Source organism: Cornus florida, unplaced genomic scaffold (genome assembly GCF_030987335.1).
Source record: "Cornus florida cultivar Cherokee Brave unplaced genomic scaffold, ASM3098733v1 CherokeeBrave_3.0.0_Hap2_Chr06, whole genome shotgun sequence".
In the NCBI taxonomy this organism is placed as follows: Eukaryota; Viridiplantae; Streptophyta; class Magnoliopsida; order Cornales; family Cornaceae; genus Cornus; species Cornus florida.
In genome coordinates, this window is record NW_026775576.1 from 61,070,241 (window position 1) to 61,090,553 (window position 20,313).

At 35.2% G+C, this 20,313-nt stretch overlaps 2 protein-coding genes across 2 annotated transcripts; both read left to right on the forward strand.

The window, feature by feature from the left end:
- Window positions 1–14,630: 14,630 nt before the first annotated feature.
- LOC132314187 (probable serine/threonine-protein kinase PBL26) lies at window positions 14,631–17,419 on the forward strand. The gene is made up of 2 exons (XM_059813081.1): window positions 14,631–14,739; window positions 17,199–17,419. Exons 1-2 carry the CDS (start codon window positions 14,631–14,633, stop codon window positions 17,417–17,419), a joined length of 330 nt encoding a protein of 109 aa, XP_059669064.1.
- On the forward strand, window positions 17,415–20,019 carry LOC132311663 (probable serine/threonine-protein kinase PBL7). Its single transcript, XM_059809686.1, has 3 exons — window positions 17,415–17,736; window positions 18,065–18,453; window positions 18,661–20,019. Exons 1-3 carry the CDS (start codon window positions 17,616–17,618, stop codon window positions 19,477–19,479), a joined length of 1,329 nt encoding a protein of 442 aa, XP_059665669.1. The 5' UTR covers window positions 17,415–17,615; the 3' UTR covers window positions 19,480–20,019.
- Window positions 20,020–20,313: the final 294 nt, after the last annotated feature.

Genomic DNA, 20,313 nt, shown 5'->3' on the forward strand with positions numbered 1-20,313 from the left:
TTCTATATTAATTGCATGTCTATGTGTGGTTGATTGAGAATCTAGTGATGGCTAGACATTAGTGCTTAATGGAATGCTCTTGTTATGTCTTTTGATGGTTCATACTTATTTCTTGATGGATTGTACCTCTCCCTTAGTTTATTTTCATGCTAGTAGTGTAGTTATAGAGTAGTGTTAGATGGGGGAGACAATTCATGCTTGTTCTTTGATGTTCCATGCTTTTGAATGCAAGAAGCATATGCTCTAATATTGTGGTGTAATGGAATTTTGAGCTTAATGAATGATTAATGACTAGTTATGATATGTTGTATCTTTCACATGTGTTTAGACAATTTATTCCTCTCCCAATAGATAAATTGTGGCCTCTCACATGATGTTTAGACAATACATGTTTAACTAAGTCATCCTTGTGAATTATTTGGACTATGAGCTTAATGAAATGTTTAATGACTTGATTTGATATTTTGTTCTCTTCACATGTTGTCTAGACAATATATTCCTCTTCCAATAGATATATTGTGGCCTTTCACATGTTGTTTAGACATTATACACTTGTTGAGTCACCTTTGCTAGTCGAACCAATTTTGTTCACACCAATGTATTCCCCATTAATGGAAAGCAAGTGGTTAATTATATGAGCTTAGTGGTGATTCCAACACCCTAAGTCCTCTCTTCTCATCTCTTAAATCCCTATCTCTACTTAGTTTTATTTTTATTGCATTTTAATTAATTCTTTTCTAGAAGTAATCAACCAACCCAATTCTCTTTTGCAATCATTTGGTACGCTAGAGTCGAAGTTGAAATTCCAACACGCATAATCCCTTGGGACGATCCCTAGTCACTCTTGCTACATTAGTAGTGGTGTTGGTAGTGGTTTTTATAAATTTAAATTTGACATAAAAGGCTTTTCTTGAACCACACATTCACTACATTTGGTTTGGCGTATTGGAACGGCCGTCGTCAGATTTTGGCGCCGTTGCCGAGAATTAACGGTTTTGTTGGAATTAAACTAGACAATAGTGTTCATTAGATTGCTTCTATTTTTATTTTATTTTCCATTGTATATTCTTTTCTCTTGATTCTCATTATTATTTGTTCAATTAGGTACTTGACTACAAGGAAGGCGAACTTTGGAACTTAAAGCAATCATTGGAGCTTAAAAGCTAAATTTGGAGTTGAAGTGCTAAAGGACCATTGTGAGCAATTCTTGGCACTCTTGTATTTTAATTGTTTCACTTCTTTGTATGCTTGTGATAGCCCTTGTTGAGGTTCATTTTATTTGTCCAAGCATATGTCCTTGTTGAGGCCAATTTTTTCTTGCATTTGGGTTTTAATTGTGAATGGAGGAATTGTTTGATCCAAGTTTGGGGGGGAATTACATCCCTTCACCTTATGCTCCTCCATCACATTTTAATCCTTATGAGATTGAGTCCAATTCATTTCATGCATCATCTTATTATGGACTTGATCACTCATTTAATTCTTCTTATGACTATTGCCCTCCACCACCATTTTATGATGAATCAATTCCACCACCTTCTAAGTACTCACCCGGATTTGAAGAAAAAGTGTTAGTTTTACTTGATGTGCATATTTCACACACTTCACTTATTAATTCTCATTCTCAAACTTTAGCCAACTTAGAAACTCAAGTTGAGCAAATTACAAATACTCTTTCTCATCAAGAGGAGGAAGAAGAGGCAAATGAAAAAATGGCAAGAACTTCAATGTATATAGATGAGGATGATGAGAGTGAGGAGAATGAAACAAGTGAGCTAATGCCTAGCACTCTATCTTGTATAAAGGAGGAAGTGGCAAGTGAGTTAGTGGCTAATCCAATAGAACATAACATGATTAATGAGGACTTTCCTTGTTTTGATTATGATTTTATCTATGATATGGCTACTCTAGAGAGTGGAGAGATATTGACCACACTTGAGGTAGGAGAGAAGGAGGAGGAACTTGTTGAAGAGGGCCTTCCTTCTATTATCTCTAATGACCCTCTTGAGGAGTGTCTTTTGGAAATGTATAAAAATTGTGGTTTTGACTTTAAAAACTCTAAAAATGAAATAAACTCTCTAATGGACTCCTTAGCTTACTTAGAAGGTGAAGAAATGGTAATTTATGAGGAGGAGAAGAGTGATGAAGAGATGATGTTTCTTATTAATCCAAATGAGTCTTTGAAAGACAATGCCTCACCAATTATCAATATGGATGATCATTTGAATGTGTTTCAAGAACACAACAAAGAGGCAAGCCTAACCATGATTGATTTTGTTTTCAAGACCGTGGATGAAAGGAACAATATCATCTCTTTTATTTCTTTTCAAGTCATTTTTTTGGAGGATGATTTTATTGTCATAAGTGGGACATTAAATGAGAAAAGTGAAAAGAGGGTCAATAAGGATGTTTCATATCCAGTTTTTTATTCATTTGATTAGTGAGTTGACCTAACATCTTGCTAGAGACGTTAAACACTAGTATTCGTAGAGTTTCACAACTCTATTCCTCCCTCATTTCTTTTTATTTTTCATTCTTGTGTACATTCTTCCATCTATTTTTCAAATTTTCATTCTTGTTACCATCATTGGGGCTTAGCATAGGATTTTCTGCACTTTCAGTTCAAAATTAGGCATTTGGTGCCAGTTCAATCGATCACAAGAGCACCTTCGATCGATCGAATTGTTCTTCGATCGATCCAACATGTGGTTCGATCGATCATAAGTCCCAACACTTAGAAAAATTTTGGACCTGCATCCAAATTCCAAAATGCATGCTCTCGGGATCTCCAAAATTTTACATGTTCGATCGATCGAATTTCATCTCGGATCGATCACAGTTATGTTCGATCGATCGAACTTCATCTTCGATCGATCACAACTTTGCCCCTTTGACCCTTTGACTTTTTGACTTTTTCCTATTTCTATTTTTATTTTATTTTATTTCATTTAGTTACCTCTCTCTCTTGACTAAAAAAAAAAAGTTTTTGGAAATTTGTTAAAAACACAAAAATATTTTTGTTAATTTTATTTTCAAAAATTCCAAAAAGATTTTTATTTTATTTTCATTTTTACTTTTATTTCCAAGCTTTATTTTTATTTTTATTTCAAATATTTAAAATTAAAAAAAAAAATCAAATCCCAAAAACATTTTATTTTATTTTATTTTATTTCCTTTTATCTTATTTCCAAAAATTCAAAAATATTTTGTTTAACTTTAATTTTTAATTCTTCTAACTTATCAAAAAAAAAAAAAAAAAAATCTTTGCATTCCTTATTTTCTTACATTTTTATTTACTTGCCTTTTTATTTTTATTTGTGTACATATTTGTTTTGTCTAAAAAAAATAAAAAATAAAAAAAATGAGACGATTTTTCAAAGAAGTATTCCGTCTTGCTAGAGACGTTAAACTTAGCACCCATTTTGCATATTTCTTACATTTTTCATTTTTCTTTGCATGTTTTCACATATATATTAAAAAAAAAAAAATGAAAAACAAAAAGTAAGAAAATTTTGTATATACTTGCATTGTACATATTCTTTCCATTTTTTTTTTTTTTTTTGCATTATACATGTTCCTTTTCATTTCTTGCATTGCACATATTGTTTTTCATTTCTTACATTGAACATATTCTTTCATTACATTTTGCCTTATTTAATTTTCTTTTTATATTTTGTTCATGCATTTTATTCTTTGTTTTTCTTGCATTTTGTATATACTTGCTTTCATTAAATGAAAAATATAAAAAGATTCATCATTGTGCCCTTATGTGTAGTCATGCATACTTTATGCTTTAGTTAGGGCTTGATCTTATATCTCTTTTGCATCATGTGTTACATTGCCTTAGAATGCTTGATTTGATTATTCTTATCCCATTTGATATTTGATGTGAGTTTGCTAGCGTGGTTATTCAAGTAGGTCGTTGATTCCAAGTTTGGGGGAGACGTCTTTCGAATTGGATCATGACCGGGGCTTCATGTCTACACCACCACGGTATACTCTTTCCACTTTTTTTTTTTTCCATTGTTCTCATTGCACATTGAGGACAATGTGCGGTTTAAGTTTGGGGGTAAGGTGTCTTATTGCATTCTACTTAAGATTTGAGCTTTAAATGCATGATTGAGATTTGAGATTGATGTTAGCTATGATTTTGATCTTTTGAGGACTATATTGCTTAAAATTTAAAAATTGCTTGACTTGAGAGTCCAATACTCCTTGTATGCCTTGAGGATGCCATTTAGGAGTATATTTTTCAAAAGATTGATATCTTGCTTGCATTTGTGGTCCACATCATCCTGAATTTGTGATTGTTTTGAGATTCATTCTAGGATTCTACACTAGCACCGGTGCACACTAGCATTCATTTGTGGGGTACATGCTTTGTTGATTATTGAATTGGTCATATCCCAATTGAGCTAGTAGTGCATTGAAAGCTTTCATTCTTGATAAAGGTGGATAATAACCCATTTTCATTGAGTAGCCGGGATTCTTGCCTCATTAAGCAATGAACTTCTCGCGCCGAAAGGTGGAGGGCCCAAACTCTACATCAATAATAAATAAAATAAAAAATAAAAAATAAAAAATAAAAAGAAAAAGAAGAAGTTGCAAAAAGCAATAAAAGTGAGGACTTCTCCCAAAAGGTGAGAAGTAGGAAATGATTAGATGATTGTTGTCTTGATTTGTAGCCTAGTTGATTTGAGTTTGTAAGTCCGTAGGGATGTCTTAACACCTAATGCCCTAAAATCATCTGGTTTGGGAGTCATTGACCTAACGCTCGCTACATGAATCTTCTAGAAAGCTTAAGAGATCAACACATTGCACAATATTTCCATCTTTGATCCTCAATAAAAAAAAATAAAAAAAAATAGAGTGAAAAGAATAAGCGCACCTAGAAGAATAAAGCTTTAATAAAAGGTCCACTCTCTTATCTTGATGATCGGTACTAGATTTGTGTGCTAGTTTGAGGGTAAGGATGTAATTACTTCTCTAGTTGGCTAAGATAGCAACACACTTGATACCGGACCTCTCATATGGATTCTAGACTTGTTTCGATTTTCATGATCATTTTCTTGATGTGTGGAGGATCATGCTTGCTTGTTTGATGTTGAGATTTTGGGAGATTGCTTGGAAATGGTTGAAAAATTGCATACTTGAGGTAGTTTTCTCCCAATACTTCTTTGTAATATTGGTGCCTCTTTTGAAAGAATGAGCTTAATGTTTGTGGGTACCATTTCTGGAAACCCTCACGAGACTTCACTTGTCCACTAGGGGTAACCTAGGGGTTTAAAAGACTTGTTGCATATGTTAAATGCAATCGTGTTCCCTACGAAAGTGGCGCTATCATTTTATTGCTTTCTAGTTCATAGTTGTTTAGTTGTTCATTTCATTCCTTACTTTATAGTTCATTGCTAGGGACTAGCAATATTTAAGTTTGGGGGTGTGATGAGAGCTGAAAAGTACACATTTAAACCCCTTAAGCTTGAATATTCTAGGACATTTATCTATCTTATTTACCCGTTTTAGTACTTATTTGTGTTTTTGTCTATTTCAGGTCAATAATGTTAAAATGGGCTAAAATTAGTTCTTAAGGCCTTTTTTGAGTCAAACTAAGTCTTAGCGATGATCCGGAGCAAAAAGAGGCTGATTTGGAGCAAAAAGAAGCTGATACTGAAAAGCTGAAAAGTTGGATGGATCGCAGAAAAAGTTGGATCGATCGAACTTTTAGTTGGATCGATCAGAAAAGTTGGATCGATCGAAAATAAGTTGGATCGATCGAAAAAGTTGGATCAGTCGAAAATAAGTTCGATCGATCGAACTGGACATGCTGGCAGCAAGCTGTCACTTTTTCCGTGCGCGCCCAAAAGTTCACCTACCAAAAAGTTGCCGGATTAGATATTTTTGGGCATATATTCTAGACTTAGTGACTAAGAAAATGACCTTCTATATAAAGGGAAGTGACCTATTTGTAAAGGGGGATTCTTTTAGGCTTTTTATCATTTTATTTTCTACATTGTAATTTTTATTTCTGTCTCTAGAAAAGTTAGAGATTAGGGTTAGAAGAAAAGAGAGAAGTGGAGGCACATCTCAAGAACACATCTCTAAATCCACTATCTCTCTATCTCTAGAGCTTCAAAGAAGAAGAAGAAGAAGATGGAGCCATGTTTGGAGCTTGATTCCATGACTACATCCACCTCCTCCATGATTGACTAGATCTACACTTAGGGCTTGAATGAACCCTAAGTCTTGTGTAATCTAAACCTTTGTATTTCTATTTTTGGGGATTTTTATATATATTGTTGTGATTAGTGTTCTAGCCTTGTGAATTTCATGAATTTTGGTATATTTCTATGATTTCCATGGTCTAATTCTTCTTATTAATTCTCTAATTTATTTACATGTCTATGTGTGATTAAATTAGGAATTATGTCTCACATGATTCATATGGGTTAATTCTTCCATTGATTCTCTATTTTAATTACATGTTGTCTTATGTGTGATTATTTGGGGAATTGATCTCTACACTAGTTTTTCTATATTAATTGCATGTCTATGTATGGTTGATTAAGAATCTAGTGATGGCTAGACATTAGTGCTTAATGGAATGCTCTTGTTATGTCTTTTGATGGTTCATACTTATTCCTTGATGGATTGTACCTCTCCCTTAGTTTATTTTCATGCTAGTAGTGTAGTTGTAGTGTAGTGTTAGATGGGGGAGACAATTCATGCTTGTTCTTTGATGTTCCATGCTTTTGAATGCAAGAAGCATATGCTCTAATATTGTGGTGTAATGGAATTTTGAGCTTAATGAAGGATTAATGACTAGTTATGATATGTTGTATCTTTCACATGTGTTTAGACAATTTATTCCTCTCCCAATAGATAAATTGTGGCCTCTCACATGATGTTTAGACAATACATGTTTAACTAAGTCATCCTTGTGAATTATTTGGACTACGAGCTTAATGAAATGTTTAATGACTTGATTTGATATTTTGTTCTTTTCACATGTTGTCTAGATAATATATTCCTCTTCCAATAGATATATTGTGGCCTTTCATATGTTGTTTAGACATTATACACTTGTTGAGTCACCTTTGCTAGTCGAACCAATTTTGTTCACAACAATGTATTCTCCATTAATGGAAAGCAAGTGGTTAATTACACAAGCTTAGTGGTGATTCCAACACCCTAAGGCCTCTCTTCTCATCTCTTAAATCCCTATCTCTACTTAGTTTTATTTTATTGCATTTTAATTAATTCTTTTCTAGAAGTAATCAACCAACCCAATTCTCTTTTGCAATCATTTGGTACGCTAGAGTCGAAGTTGAAATTCCAACACGTATAATCCCTTGGGACGATCCCTACTCACTCTTGCTACGTTAGTAGTGGTGTTGGTAATGGTTTTTATAAATTTAAATTTGATATAAAAGGCTTTTCTTGAACCACACATTCACTACATTCAGTTTGGCGTATTGGAACGGCCGTCGTTAGAGACTGGGTGGCAGCACAGACCTTATGTTAGAAAACCTAAGGTTAGAAACTTAGATACACTTATGTAGGGCCGAATTTTAAAAACAAATAATGAATAAAAAATAAATAAATAGAAATAATATATTACAGTATACATATAATTATATACTCCCTCCGTTCCAAAATCGTTGGGTACTTTGGGAACGGAGGGACTATATATTATATAATATAATTCACAGATCGGATCAGTTCGGTTCAGTTAATGGATCGGTTTAATTTTTCAAGGTTCAATCCGTTAACCGAATCGCTCATTACAGATTGCTAATTTTTAAAATCATCACCAAACCATAAGATCAAAAAATCGAACCGAACCGCACAGATCGGATTGGTTCGAATCGGTTTGACGGGTTAGCGGATTAATTGAACACCCCTAGATGCCACTAAGTTATAGCCTGGCCACAAGAATGACACTCTACCTTTAATTATTTATTAATCTAAAATGTGATACTAAATTGACCAATTCAATAAATAAAATATAGTTGTTAAAACTATATATTGATCATTTTGGTTAATTATTGAGGTAAATTTGAGAAAAATATAAAAATAATAATTATAATATCGGAAAGAACATATAAATGTTATTAATTAGTATTCTTATTATTATATCCGTACATTTCTATACACATACTTAACAAAATAAAAAATCAAAAAATGTTTAAATTAAAGATCTTAACAAAATATGGTATTTATTATATGAGTTAATTTCAATGACACCCCTTGAGGTTTGACCAAATCTCATGAGGAGATAAGTTTAGAAAATAACTATCACTCAAACCCCAAATCACTTTTCGTCAATGATACCGTTAAAATTGTGCAAAATGATAATTTTACCCTTCTTTTAATCCAAAATGTCATAAATATTAAGTCTTCGGGACCTATTGTTAAGAATAGTGAATTACTATTCTCATTAACAGCATTTAACCAACCGGGCAACCATATGCTTGCCGGGCTATTCGTTGAAGATAAAAGAACATCGAACCCATATGAAGTTTTATCATGGGTAGATTGTATCCATTGAGCAAATATAGGTTTGATTAAGATTTGTTTCTCCGGAAAGTAGATCTTGTTGTTGTGAGAATTCTTAATTCATGAGTTGTAGGGAGGGATTTATGTCACCACAAACAGAGACTAAAGCAAGTGTTGGATTCAAAGTTGGTGTTAAAGAGTACAAATTGAGTTATTATACTCCTACCTATGAAACCAAAGATACTGATATCTTGGCAGCATTCCGAGTAACTCCTCAACTTGGAGTTCTTTAATAAAATAATTTACAAAATAATAAAATAAATTACCAATTAAAATTAAAAAGCTAATTATTTTAATTGAAATTCAATCAAGAAGTTTCAAATCATTAAATAAATTACCAATTAAAATTAAATTGGTAATTATTTATAGTAAAAGCAACTAATTTCTCTTGTGACTTTTTCAATTCAAGCTCAAGAAAATTAAATTTGGCAATAGAAGATTTTCTAGTAGAATTAGCTTGACTTACCTCACTCTCGAGAATTTTTACTTTACTTTGAAGATTCTGAATTTCAACTTTGTTCTCCTCAAGCAATTTCTGTTTTTACTTATGCTGCGTTTGGTGTATAGGAATGGAATGGAATGCCCATTCCTTTATTCGGTATGAAATTTAAAGTGGGAATGGTCATTCCATTAGAATGAAAATCCATTCCACAACTAAACCTATAGAATGATCATTCCATTCTCAAGTAAATTTTTTTTAAAAAATAAACTTCCCAAAAAACTCTCATGTTTCAAGTCTAAAAATCATCACCACCTTCTACCACAACCACCTCTGCCTTTCACCACCACTACCACCGCCATCCACCGCTACCACCGCCTTCCACTACCACCACCACCATCGACTTTCACCACCACCCACCGTTTTCCACCACTACCACCATCGCCTTTCACTACGCCACCACCACCTTCACCACTGCTACCTTCCACCACCGCCACCACATTCCACCACTGCCACCGCTACCATCTTCCACCACCTTCCACCGCTACCGTTTTCCAACATTGCCACCTTCAATCACCACCACTTTCTATCACCACCACCACCTCTTTTCACCATCGCCACCACTTTCCACCACTACCACCTTCCATCACCACTACCACTACCTCCTTTCACCACCGCCACTACCTTCCACCGCCACCGCCACCGCCACCGTCTTCCACCATTACCGCTTTCTACCACCACCACCATTGTCACCGCCTTCCACCACCACCACTTCCACCACCGTTTTCCACCACCGCCACCGTTACCGCCTTGCACCACCACCGCCACCACCACCACCGTCACCGCCTTCGCCACAGCCACTGCCTTCCACCACTACCACCACCACCACCACCGTTAACGTCTTCCACCACCACCATTGCCTTTCACCACTACAACCACCGCCACTGTCTTCCACCACTACCACTACCTTCCACCACCACATTCACCTACATTGGCTTTCACCACCGTCACCTACACCAAATTGAAAATCCACTTCGATCAAATTGTAATCCTCGTCTAGCTCATTAACTTTGCCTTTAATGGCAAAGTCCAATTCTTAGTGGAGATGGAAGAAATTTTAGCTCTTATGTAAATAAAAATGGAAAAATAAAAATAAAAATAAAAATGAAATCCCGGAAGAAGGAGGAAAGAGTGGGCTGCGGGAGAGAGAAAGAGAAGCTGAAGAAAAAGAGGTCCCAAAAAATCTTTTGTCCTCCACCACCAACCTAGTCAAAGTGATTATATGAATATTTTGCTAATTTGTACTAATTTGTATGCCAAAGTGATTATATGAATATTTTGCTAGCATGCTAAATTAGGATGGTTGTGTTATCAATTGTGTTAAATGCCAATATATGAGTAAAGTTGTATAATTGGTAATGTTTATATGTAGCATGATTGATTAATGGCTCTATTGTTGACAAGCATGTTTGGTGTTTGATGATTGACTATGTAGAATAAAATGATGAGATTTATGTTATAGAAGCTTGTGTATGCAATATAGCTATGTGAGTACTTGATGGCATGTTCCTTTCATGATGATAGATAAAATATGACTATTGTAAATTGAAGATTAAACATTCATTCATAAGCATTGGGTGGTATATGTGTGGGCTATGGATAGTGGTTAGTTATGGATGTGAGAAAGGAATTGCAGGGTTGGAAACATAATTATGAGAACGGAAAACAAGTGGTAGTCTTGTTTCCGAGATTGTGATAGCTAGGCCCCAAATGGTGGTGAGCGGTGGATTCACAGCAGGGATAGTTAGTTGATGGTCCAATGGTTAGCAAGCGGTGGACTTACGCCATTTGAAAGTGGTGGTCTTTGATGCGGTTTGTGAGATTGGGTTGGTTTAGTTATTGAGGTGTATACGCACTAGTTGAGAGTCATAGGAATTGGTTAGCTGAGGATCATGACATTCAACATAAGCATAACCATCCTTCATCCTTGTCTCCCATTCCTTTTGGTGTTTGCTCAATTAGCTTTAGGAATCATGCCTTAGGCATACTCTATTGAGCGGTGGTATTCACCCCTTTATCTAAAACATTTTTAGGGTTTAGAAGCGACGAAGTGGATGTGACGCCTCATTATCCTATGGCGTAGTTAGGATGTTTAATTTCGCCATCCATTGTAACCAACGTCACATTTGTAAAACATTGTTATTAACTTGTTTTATATTGTGATCTTTTCAATGGCAATGTAAATGTATAACTCTGGTGATGTATTCTATTAAACTAGTATAACTTCAGGATGTGTTCTTCAATTGGTCCCTCGCTCATGCAGGGCCAGTAACCTTATAGTTAAACCCATTGACCGTTATTTGGTCGAGAAATGACCATTTTACCCTTGTGACCTTTGGATTTCCAAGTTGAATTTTAAATATGGTAATAGGTCTTATTCATTCAAATGTCATCAGAGCAAATTAGTATGGCACTAATGTGGCTCCCAAGGCATCAAATAATTTAGAATGACGGTTTTGCCCCTAGTTCATCTCGGGTTCGGGTAAGGACCTGTGTGACGATTCGGACCCCTGGGTTCGGGTCGTTACACTCGAAGTTTCTGAAGACGAAAAACAACAAACACATCACACAAGTGCCGTTCTTTGAAAACCTTCAATCCATTGTTCAAGATCAAACTCCATCAACCATCAATCGAAAATCTAATCAAGCCTTCTTTAATCTCAAAGATTAAACGAAAGTTCAACACAACTAGTTCAAGATCAAGCCCATGAAGCCCTTGCGTCAAATAACTTAAGGAAAATAAATCAAAGAAATATTCTTAATTGTACAAGAATCAACCACAAAGAATTTTACCACCTCCATTAAATTAATAAAATTGATTATTTGTTCGCATTTTCAATTCGAGATTTTTGGACACAAAATTTGCGTGTGTAAACCACTTGAAAGCACAAGTTTGACATGTGAAGGGTCTTACAAACAAGTCAATGGCATTTTTGAAAGAGAAAAAAAGGGTAAAATGGACATTATGGCAAAAAAGTGATATGAGGGGGTGTTTTCACACTTTTAAAAATATATATATATAGCATATTTTAAAAAGTGAAGAATAAAAGTGCTATGCAAGTATACTACAAGGGTTAAAGGCACTTAACCCTTTCACTTTTTTGGCAACGAAATCACAAAGTGGAAACCATTGCCAAAAAAAAAAAAAAAAAAAAAACCCTATGGCCAACATTGTAAAATAATCCAATCACGGTACAAGGAGAATATATGTATTGGGTAAGTGCAAAAAACACAAGTATACTTTTCATAACATTTTTATTCCTTATTTAAAAAGGTATGCAAAAAACACCTACATTCTTTTCAATTTGTGCAAAAACACCACTCAATTAATAATTTAATATAATGCCTTTTTGACCTTTTTTTACTTTTCTAAAAATACCCCTACCAAACATTACTCACTACCCCAAAACCACAACCACGGGACTAATCGAGTTCGTGAGATTGAAGCCTTCTTCATTGGCGGTGGGTGACCCAAGTTCTTCAGCGGCCTCGCTGCGTCTTGGACGCTGCCGTCCATTCCCCTTCCTCGTTGCCAGAAGAAATTGTCAGAGATGTTAAAGGAGTCGACATGGTAGTAAGTTTCTTCACTTGTGATGCATCACTACGAATTTAAGGAGGAAACAAGAAAGCTTACCGTTTTCATACCCTCAATTTGACAACTGGGTTTACAAGGACTCATCAACCTTGTGTTTTTACACTACATGATTTAAGTGAAAGTGACCTCCATATCATCTAAAGGATCAAAGTTCCAATTAGCTGTTGGGTTACGATTCATTGATATTATATATATATATATATATATATATATATATATATATATATATATATATATATATATATATATATATAAATAATAATGGTGTATTATACCCAATTCAACTTCTCCATTAAAGCTTATAATTTTTTTTTTTTTTTCTATTGTGATGAATCTGATGATCGATTAAATGGGCTATACCAGTCCAATCAAATACTTAAAAACTTAAGTTTTTTTGAAATCTTTCTAATAATATGTACTGGGTTTGTTTAAAACAAGATAAGTTGCAGAGTTTTTTTTTTCTAAGTATTTGTACTGGGTTTGTTTGGTTCTTACACCGACAATCATACCCATATCAGATTGCAATAGCTCCAATAAACAAACCACAGCCAGATATTGAATTTTTTACACACGGCTTTAAACTCTATGGCCACCGGTGAGAAGCTCTGAGCATCACCGGCCTTACCGAAGATGAAGACATATGCAGAGATACAACGACCGATCCGCTCCGACGAGCTCCAAGCAGCAGCGTCCATTGAAGCTGGCAAGCTCCGAATCGAAGCTGTATGAACTGAACTAGAGTTCCATTGAAGACCAAACTGATACCTCCATATAGACGGTGACCAAACCTAAAAAGCATCAACATTCAATCCATCAGAAAAGCTTCAGCGACCTTTATCGAAAAAGCTTCAGCGAACCTCAAGATTGCATTTCAGACAGAACATAAACTCTAGTGATCAACTCCAGTGACCCATAGTTTTAGATGACTTGCATTGGAGAGCTGAAGCGACCCAGTTCGCGAATGAAAAGATGACGATTAAAAATAATGGATTTCGAGACTTGGAGCTTCACCGGAAAAAATGGAATTGGGTGGTGGCGGCGACAATGATGGCGGAGATGTCGCTGACAGTCTTCTCCAGTCTACCCTTCCCTCTCTGCGGCGGCAACCACAAGATGATGAAGAAGAAATAGGGCCAAGCCCTTTTTAGTCATTTCACAAAATATATATTTTTTATATATATTATAAAATGTGTTGCTAATGTATTTTAGTTTAATTTTTATAAATAAGACTTATTTGCACAAATGTCATAATTTAGGAGTGAATTTTGCATGAAAGGAGTGCAACATGTACTATATGCATATTATAATAGTGTTTTTTACACTTGACCCATATACGTATATATGGGACAGTTTTATTAGACACCGTGCCTCTAACGAGACATCTATAAGTCTTATCCTTCATTAATCCTTTGTCAGTTATCGTGAACTTTAACGGTCGGATACCCTCTGTCCCTCCCTCTCTATAGCCACCCCAACAGAATTTGTTCCCGCGTTTTTTGGCTTATGAGAGAAAAGAAAAGACACACCTTACCAAATGTCCACTCATATCTCCCCCTTTTTTCTCCGGGAAAATTTCCAAGCAGAAGTCCTTCCCCCATTTGCTTTCCCTTCCCTGCCCCCAAATCATGGCCTTCCTCTTTCTCTTCTAATGATTTCTTTTCATCATCGTCCTGGTTTGCACTTTTCCTCCCTTTCCCCGGGGTCCTTCAATTTTCTGGGGGACCCTCCATTTCCCTCTACGGTGTCTCCATTCATTTTTTTCGAATTGTTTTCGTGTTCTTGATGGTCTTTGAATTAAGCTTCTGAATCCTTAACTTCGATCCCATTTTGGGTTTTTTTTTTTTTTCGCTTAATTTTAATACAAGAAAAGGAGGAGAATTTTCTTTTCTTTTCTTTTTCTTTTTTATAAATTAGGCGTTTCAAAGAGCTCGGATTAAGGGACATTTTTGGTTCTAGGGTTTGAATTGAGAGCATCAAGACATGAATTGCTTCCCATGTTTTCAACGGAAGAACAAGAAGCCAAATGGTAGGAGTCTGCATGTTGTGGCTCATGCAATTTGTGATCCTGGTGAAGAACCACCGCTGCCAGGTACCATCTCTCTTAATTGAATTGTATGAAGCTGTAATAATTATAAAATATAAAATTGCGACTATTCGAAAATCGAGTTGTTCGGCATATATTGTTGCACATCTCACATCTGCATAGCCATCATTGGAATAAGAAATCCAATTTATTAATTTGTGTTAGGTCTAAGCATTAACTTAGGTATTTTTTTTTTCAAATTCTGTGATAAAAACATTGGTTGTAATGTAGTGGCTAAGTCAAAGGGTCAGTTAGTTTTGTACTTTTTGGTTTGCCTGTAGATTTGTTAAAGAGATGTGATTGAAAATTCATGTTTTCATTGAAATTGGACTCATTGGATTGATCTAGGCTTGGACAGAAAGTTGATTAGTTGGAGTTTGATTGAGAACGCCTCAATCGATTGAGGATGGTCTTGACTAGTTAAAAAGTCTACAGAATGTTTTAGCTGGATTGATTTAAACTTTGAGATTGATGAAAAAAGCACAATTACGGGAAAAGTTTGAGTTCCTAATCAAAATCGGGTCCTATCCCATTTCCAATTTTCGACTAAGCTAGTAAAAGATGTACTTTTTTTGCAAAGTAGATTGTTAGCATCTAGATTGGATCCTTTGTATCGTTCGGTTTTCATTTTTCCATGTAAGAAAATTTCTGCTTCTCTTGATTGCTTGTATGGTTTGTTGATGAGTGAAAGATCAATTGCATTGAGATTACTAAAAATTGGTAATTAAACAACCTTCCAACTCATTAAACAAAAAAGAAGACTTATTTAACCTCCCCTAGGTCTTTAGCCTACACTTGTGATTCTAACTTATTTAGGAACTTTCACTACAAAACTCTCTCATAGTGTTACTAATTCCATGATGCAATAAGGTTGGGTTGATTCATTATCTCCATTCTTAGATGATAATAACTATCTCTATGGCTTCATTTGGTTAGATGGAAATAGCAAGAAAAGAAAGGAAATGAAAATTTTCTGAACACTTTCGAAGTTTGATTAGAACGGAAAATGGAAAATTCCTACATAAAACACAAGAAAATTTTGATTTCCTGAGAAATTTTTATGAAGTTACTAGTATGGTAAGTTCCTTGTTATTCAAACTGTAAAATGGTAATTTCCCATAATTTTCTTGAAAATGTTCATACTAATCAAATGCACAATGGAAATTTTATTTTATTTTTATTCACTTCACTTTCTTTTACTTACACTTTCCACCACTAATTTCCATCTAACCAAACAGAGCCTATATAGGAAAGGTAAAATGAGAGCCTTCTTGAGACCCCTTTATGAAGGGTGTGTGGCTTACCTTAGAAATTGCTTAGAGATCTCTTACTGTTAAGTGTATGAGATGACACGAATGACAGAGTAGTTGAAAATTGTATAGAAGAGTGGTCAAAAGCTGTTAATGAATTGTGCAATTCTAGTAGTAAAGGTCTCAATATTATTTTAAATGAGGCAACACCTGATGAGTTTAAAGTCTTTTAAGGATGCAGCATGTTCCAAAATGGAAGAGAGAGAAGGGCTTATTTTCCTCTTACAAGTTGGTTGCATCCAATGAATTCATTGGATTGAGAATTAATAATGTAAGTTGTAAGTTCATTGCACTGCGAATTAAGAATGTAAATTACTAGGTTTAGATTTAGTTTCTCCTTACGAGTTATATAGCATCCATTAGATTCCCTATTCTTCATTCTACTTCTATTTGTTGGAGTGTAATGTCAAACTCCATTGTTGATAAGCAAGAAGGGTATATAATTACTAGTTTTAAATCAAATAATTTCTTTGTCTCAGTTCTATGTAAGTGTAAACATGATGTATTATATATATCTTTGTGCTCTACTAAGGGTGCAGCAAAATATGTTTCCTCTCGGGGATGTTGTAGCCAAATGCACAAGCCTTAGATTTCACAATTTTTTGGACATTGGGAACATGTAATTCCTTGACAAGAAACTGCACAAAATAGTGTAGTACAATCTGTAAATATGCATAGTCACAAAGTATTTCTTTATAGACCAACCTCGAAACAGAAACAAAGGATTGCCCCAATAAACTGGTTAATACTTCATGTTTCTAGTAAATGATTTTGAGCCATTACAAATATTTGTTTCTTGTGGTTATGAATTTTGGGATTCCTTGCAGAGTTACATGGGCTGCACCTTAAACATCTTTTAGAAGATGAATACCCTTGTTCTTTAATAGCTCTACATAGGTTCAATTACTAAAGAGAATGTTTCTTTTCTCAGGAGTGATTCATATTAGAAATTTAGTAAACTGTGTAAGCAATTATAGTAAAGAATGGTGCATAATTTGTACGCCTACAGTGTCGAGGAAATCAATTTTTTTTTTTTTTTTTTTTTTTTTTTTTTCTCCCTGAAGGTGATATCAATTTTCTCTAAGCTAAAACATAAAGCAAATTGAAATTTACAGATTCTATTAACTCCTAAGAGTTCATTCTATTTTTGTGCAGTGTTTGGCAGACAAAAACTATCATCTGAAGCCGAACACAGGAGGGATGCATCTAGCACTGTCAACACTGGAAATATTGCGGCACAGACTTACACTTTTCGTGAGCTAGCCGCTGCAACAAAGAATTTCCGGAAAGAATGCCTATTGGGTGAAGGTGGATTCGGAAAAGTTTTTAAGGGATCACTCCCTGATAGTGAGCAGGTTATACGGACTTCAATTTAGTGATTGTTCCTAAAATGATTAATAGTCATGTTTTATGAAAGAAGATCTGCTAGTTTTTTAATGTGAAATTAGTAACAAACTCCCGCTCTTATTTATTTATTTATTATTTTTTTGTCACTGCAAATAGGTTGTGGCTGTGAAGCAACTAGATAGGAATGGAACACAAGGAAACAAGGAGTTTCTTGTTGAGGTTTTGATGCTGAGCCTCCTCCACCACCCGAATCTGGTCAGTCTTGTTGGATATTGTGCTGATGGAGAGCAGAGACTTTTAGTGTATGAGTATATGCCGCTGGGATCTCTAGAAGATAAGCTATTTGGTATGTTTTTTGGCCACTATCGCGAAATTATGGTTCATTAGATCTTTACTTCCTTTTTTCATTCTCTATGGGGTGGTTTGTGATGTTGTGTGCATATGTCAATTGTCTTTGTTTATCTGAAAATCTTGTTTTTTTGATTGTTCAATACACAAAATTATTGATGTTCCCTTTTATGATCCTTCAGTTATCAATTTTGTTTGTTCTTTTTTACATTTGAACTTTTTGCTTTTGGTATCCCTTACCATGTACTTAGCGAGCCATGGAACATTTCACAGACGTTTGAACAGAATTTACTGACAGAAATTTGTACTTCCATTTCAAATTGCAGGGACTTCCCAAGAAGAGCCATTAAATTGGATAACAAGGATGGAAATAGCTTCAGGTGCTGCTCAAGGCATGGAGTATTTGCACCACAAGGCCAACCCCCCAGTTATATATCGCGATTTGAAGCCCTCCAACATCTTATTGGATGAAGATTTCAACCCCAAACTCTCCGACTTTGGACTTGCCAAGCTTGGAAATTCCGCAAATAAGATGCATGTATCGCCAAGGGTGATAGGTAGCTATGGCTATAGCTCTCCAGAGTATGAACGAACAGGCGAGCTCACAATAAAGTCAGATGTGTACAGTTTTGGAGTTGTTTTACTTGAGCTCATCACAGGTCGAAGAGTCATTGACACTACACGACGAGCTGAGGAGCAAAATCTAGTTGATTGGGTATATATAAAATCATCCTACCTTCTTTCCCTCTTTGTTATAGGAATACTAAAGAAGAATATGCCATCCTTTCTCTTTGTTTATTTGCTTTTTTCTTTAGTATTGTTGTTTTGTTTTCTTAAAAAGAAGGTATTTGTAGCTTGATAGAATTTCAAGTAGTTTATCAACATTCAAAAAGGTTATCTATTATGCTTTTTGCTTGAACAGGCACAGCCCATTTTCAAGGATCCAAGGAGATTCCCTGAGTTGGCAGATCCACTTCTTAAACTGGACTTCACGGTGACAAGTTTAAATCAAGCAATTGGGGTTGCAGCCATGTGTCTCCAGGAGGAACCATCAGTCCGTCCCTTGATCAGCGATGTTGTAACTGCTCTTAATAGCCTAACACAAGTTAAGGACGAGCCTAACCTTTCTTCTCTTCCTGTTTCCAAAACAGGGAACATTTCAAGAGATGGATACAGTTCAGAAGATCATCAGGATGGAGATTATTCAGACAATGAGGATGAAGAGAGAGCACTTTATCCTCATGGAAGCCGTAAGTATTCTAAAGATGAAGACATTTCAAGTAATAGATATGTAGATAGTTCAGATCATAATGGAGAACCAAAAAAGGCAGTTAAAAAATCCATAAGATGGAGTTCAGATATAATGCGCAAACACAAGGATTCCATGGATGGAAGTTTTAATACAAATTCAAGGCGCATTGACAACAATGAATCCCCAGATGGAAGTGTTGGTCAGAACGCAATGCTCAACAGCAACATGGAAACTCAGGACAGAAGTTCTAGGTCCATTTCAAGGCAAAACAACATGGACACTAGTGATGACATGGAATCCCGGGAGATAAGTGTTGATTCTAATTCAAGGCACAAATTCGAAGATAGAACTCCAGGTTTGAATTCAAGCCACGGACTTAATTTAAGGTCTAGTAGCACAATGGAACCTCCCCGGAACAAAAGTGATGCTCCAAGTTTAAGGTGCAATAGTATGATGATATCTAGGAATGGAAGTGGTGGTTTGAATTGAAGCTGCAACAGTGACATGGGATTCCAAAATGGAAATGTCAGACTGTACCTGAAGCATAACAGCGACATGGGATCTCAGGATGTCCATGTTGGTTCACATTTAAGGTGCAGAAGCGATGTGTGACTTCAATGTGGAAGTGTTTTTTCATCGTAAAATATCCATCTTGTCACCATGATCACTAGATATATAGACATTCATTTGGGAACCGTCGATGGCTTTGGAGCCTCTCATTCAGAGATTAGTACTTTTTACAGAAATGTGCCATCAGAGAACTTGGTTTAGAGTTGCAATGGGCTATTCTGATTGTGGTGCAGTTATATATGGGAAGGAAAAGTTTAAGTGAGGAGTTACTTCTGTTTAACATCTGTTTATGCTAAAATTCCAGGAATTTTCTCTAAATATTCTTCTATAGAATATGCATAAGCTTTGAGACAACTACAACTATGAGTGGCCTCAAATAATTTGCTATGTATGCAGAAGAATACATTTATCTGTATAGTGTGGTAACATTGTTTCTAGATTATATTAGGATCAATAAGGTGATGATTATTTGTATAATTCAAAAACTTGAATTTATCAGATAAACTGTGAGGATTATTGAGGACATAAATCTTAGTTTACACATTGATCGTTCCTTTTGAAGGAGCATCATCCTTCTAAAAGACCGACTGATCAGTTGGAGAGTCAGTTGTTTCCGGTGTCAAAAAAGGTTTAAATCACAGTTTTTGTCTGGAAAAGCAGTTAGTTGTGCTGAATCGACCGCATAACTCTTTGGAAGAACTGAACAGTATTTTCTGTTCAACCTGTTAATAGCTCTTTACATTTTTTAGCATT

Excerpts from the sequence above, each read along its gene's own strand:
- LOC132314187 (XM_059813081.1), top strand. The coding sequence starts at position 14,631 with ATGAATTGCTTCCCATGTTTTCAACGGAAGAACAAGAAGCCAAATGGT. Across the intron at positions 14,740-17,198 it reads TGAAGAACCACCGCTGCCAG|TGTTTGGCAGACAAAAACTA; the intron begins GTACCATCTCTC and ends ATTTTTGTGCAG.
- LOC132311663 (XM_059809686.1), top strand. The coding sequence starts at position 17,616 with ATGCTGAGCCTCCTCCACCACCCGAATCTGGTCAGTCTTGTTGGATAT. Across the intron at positions 17,737-18,064 it reads TCTAGAAGATAAGCTATTTG|GGACTTCCCAAGAAGAGCCA; the intron begins GTATGTTTTTTG and ends TTCAAATTGCAG. Across the intron at positions 18,454-18,660 it reads AGCAAAATCTAGTTGATTGG|GCACAGCCCATTTTCAAGGA; the intron begins GTATATATAAAA and ends TTGCTTGAACAG.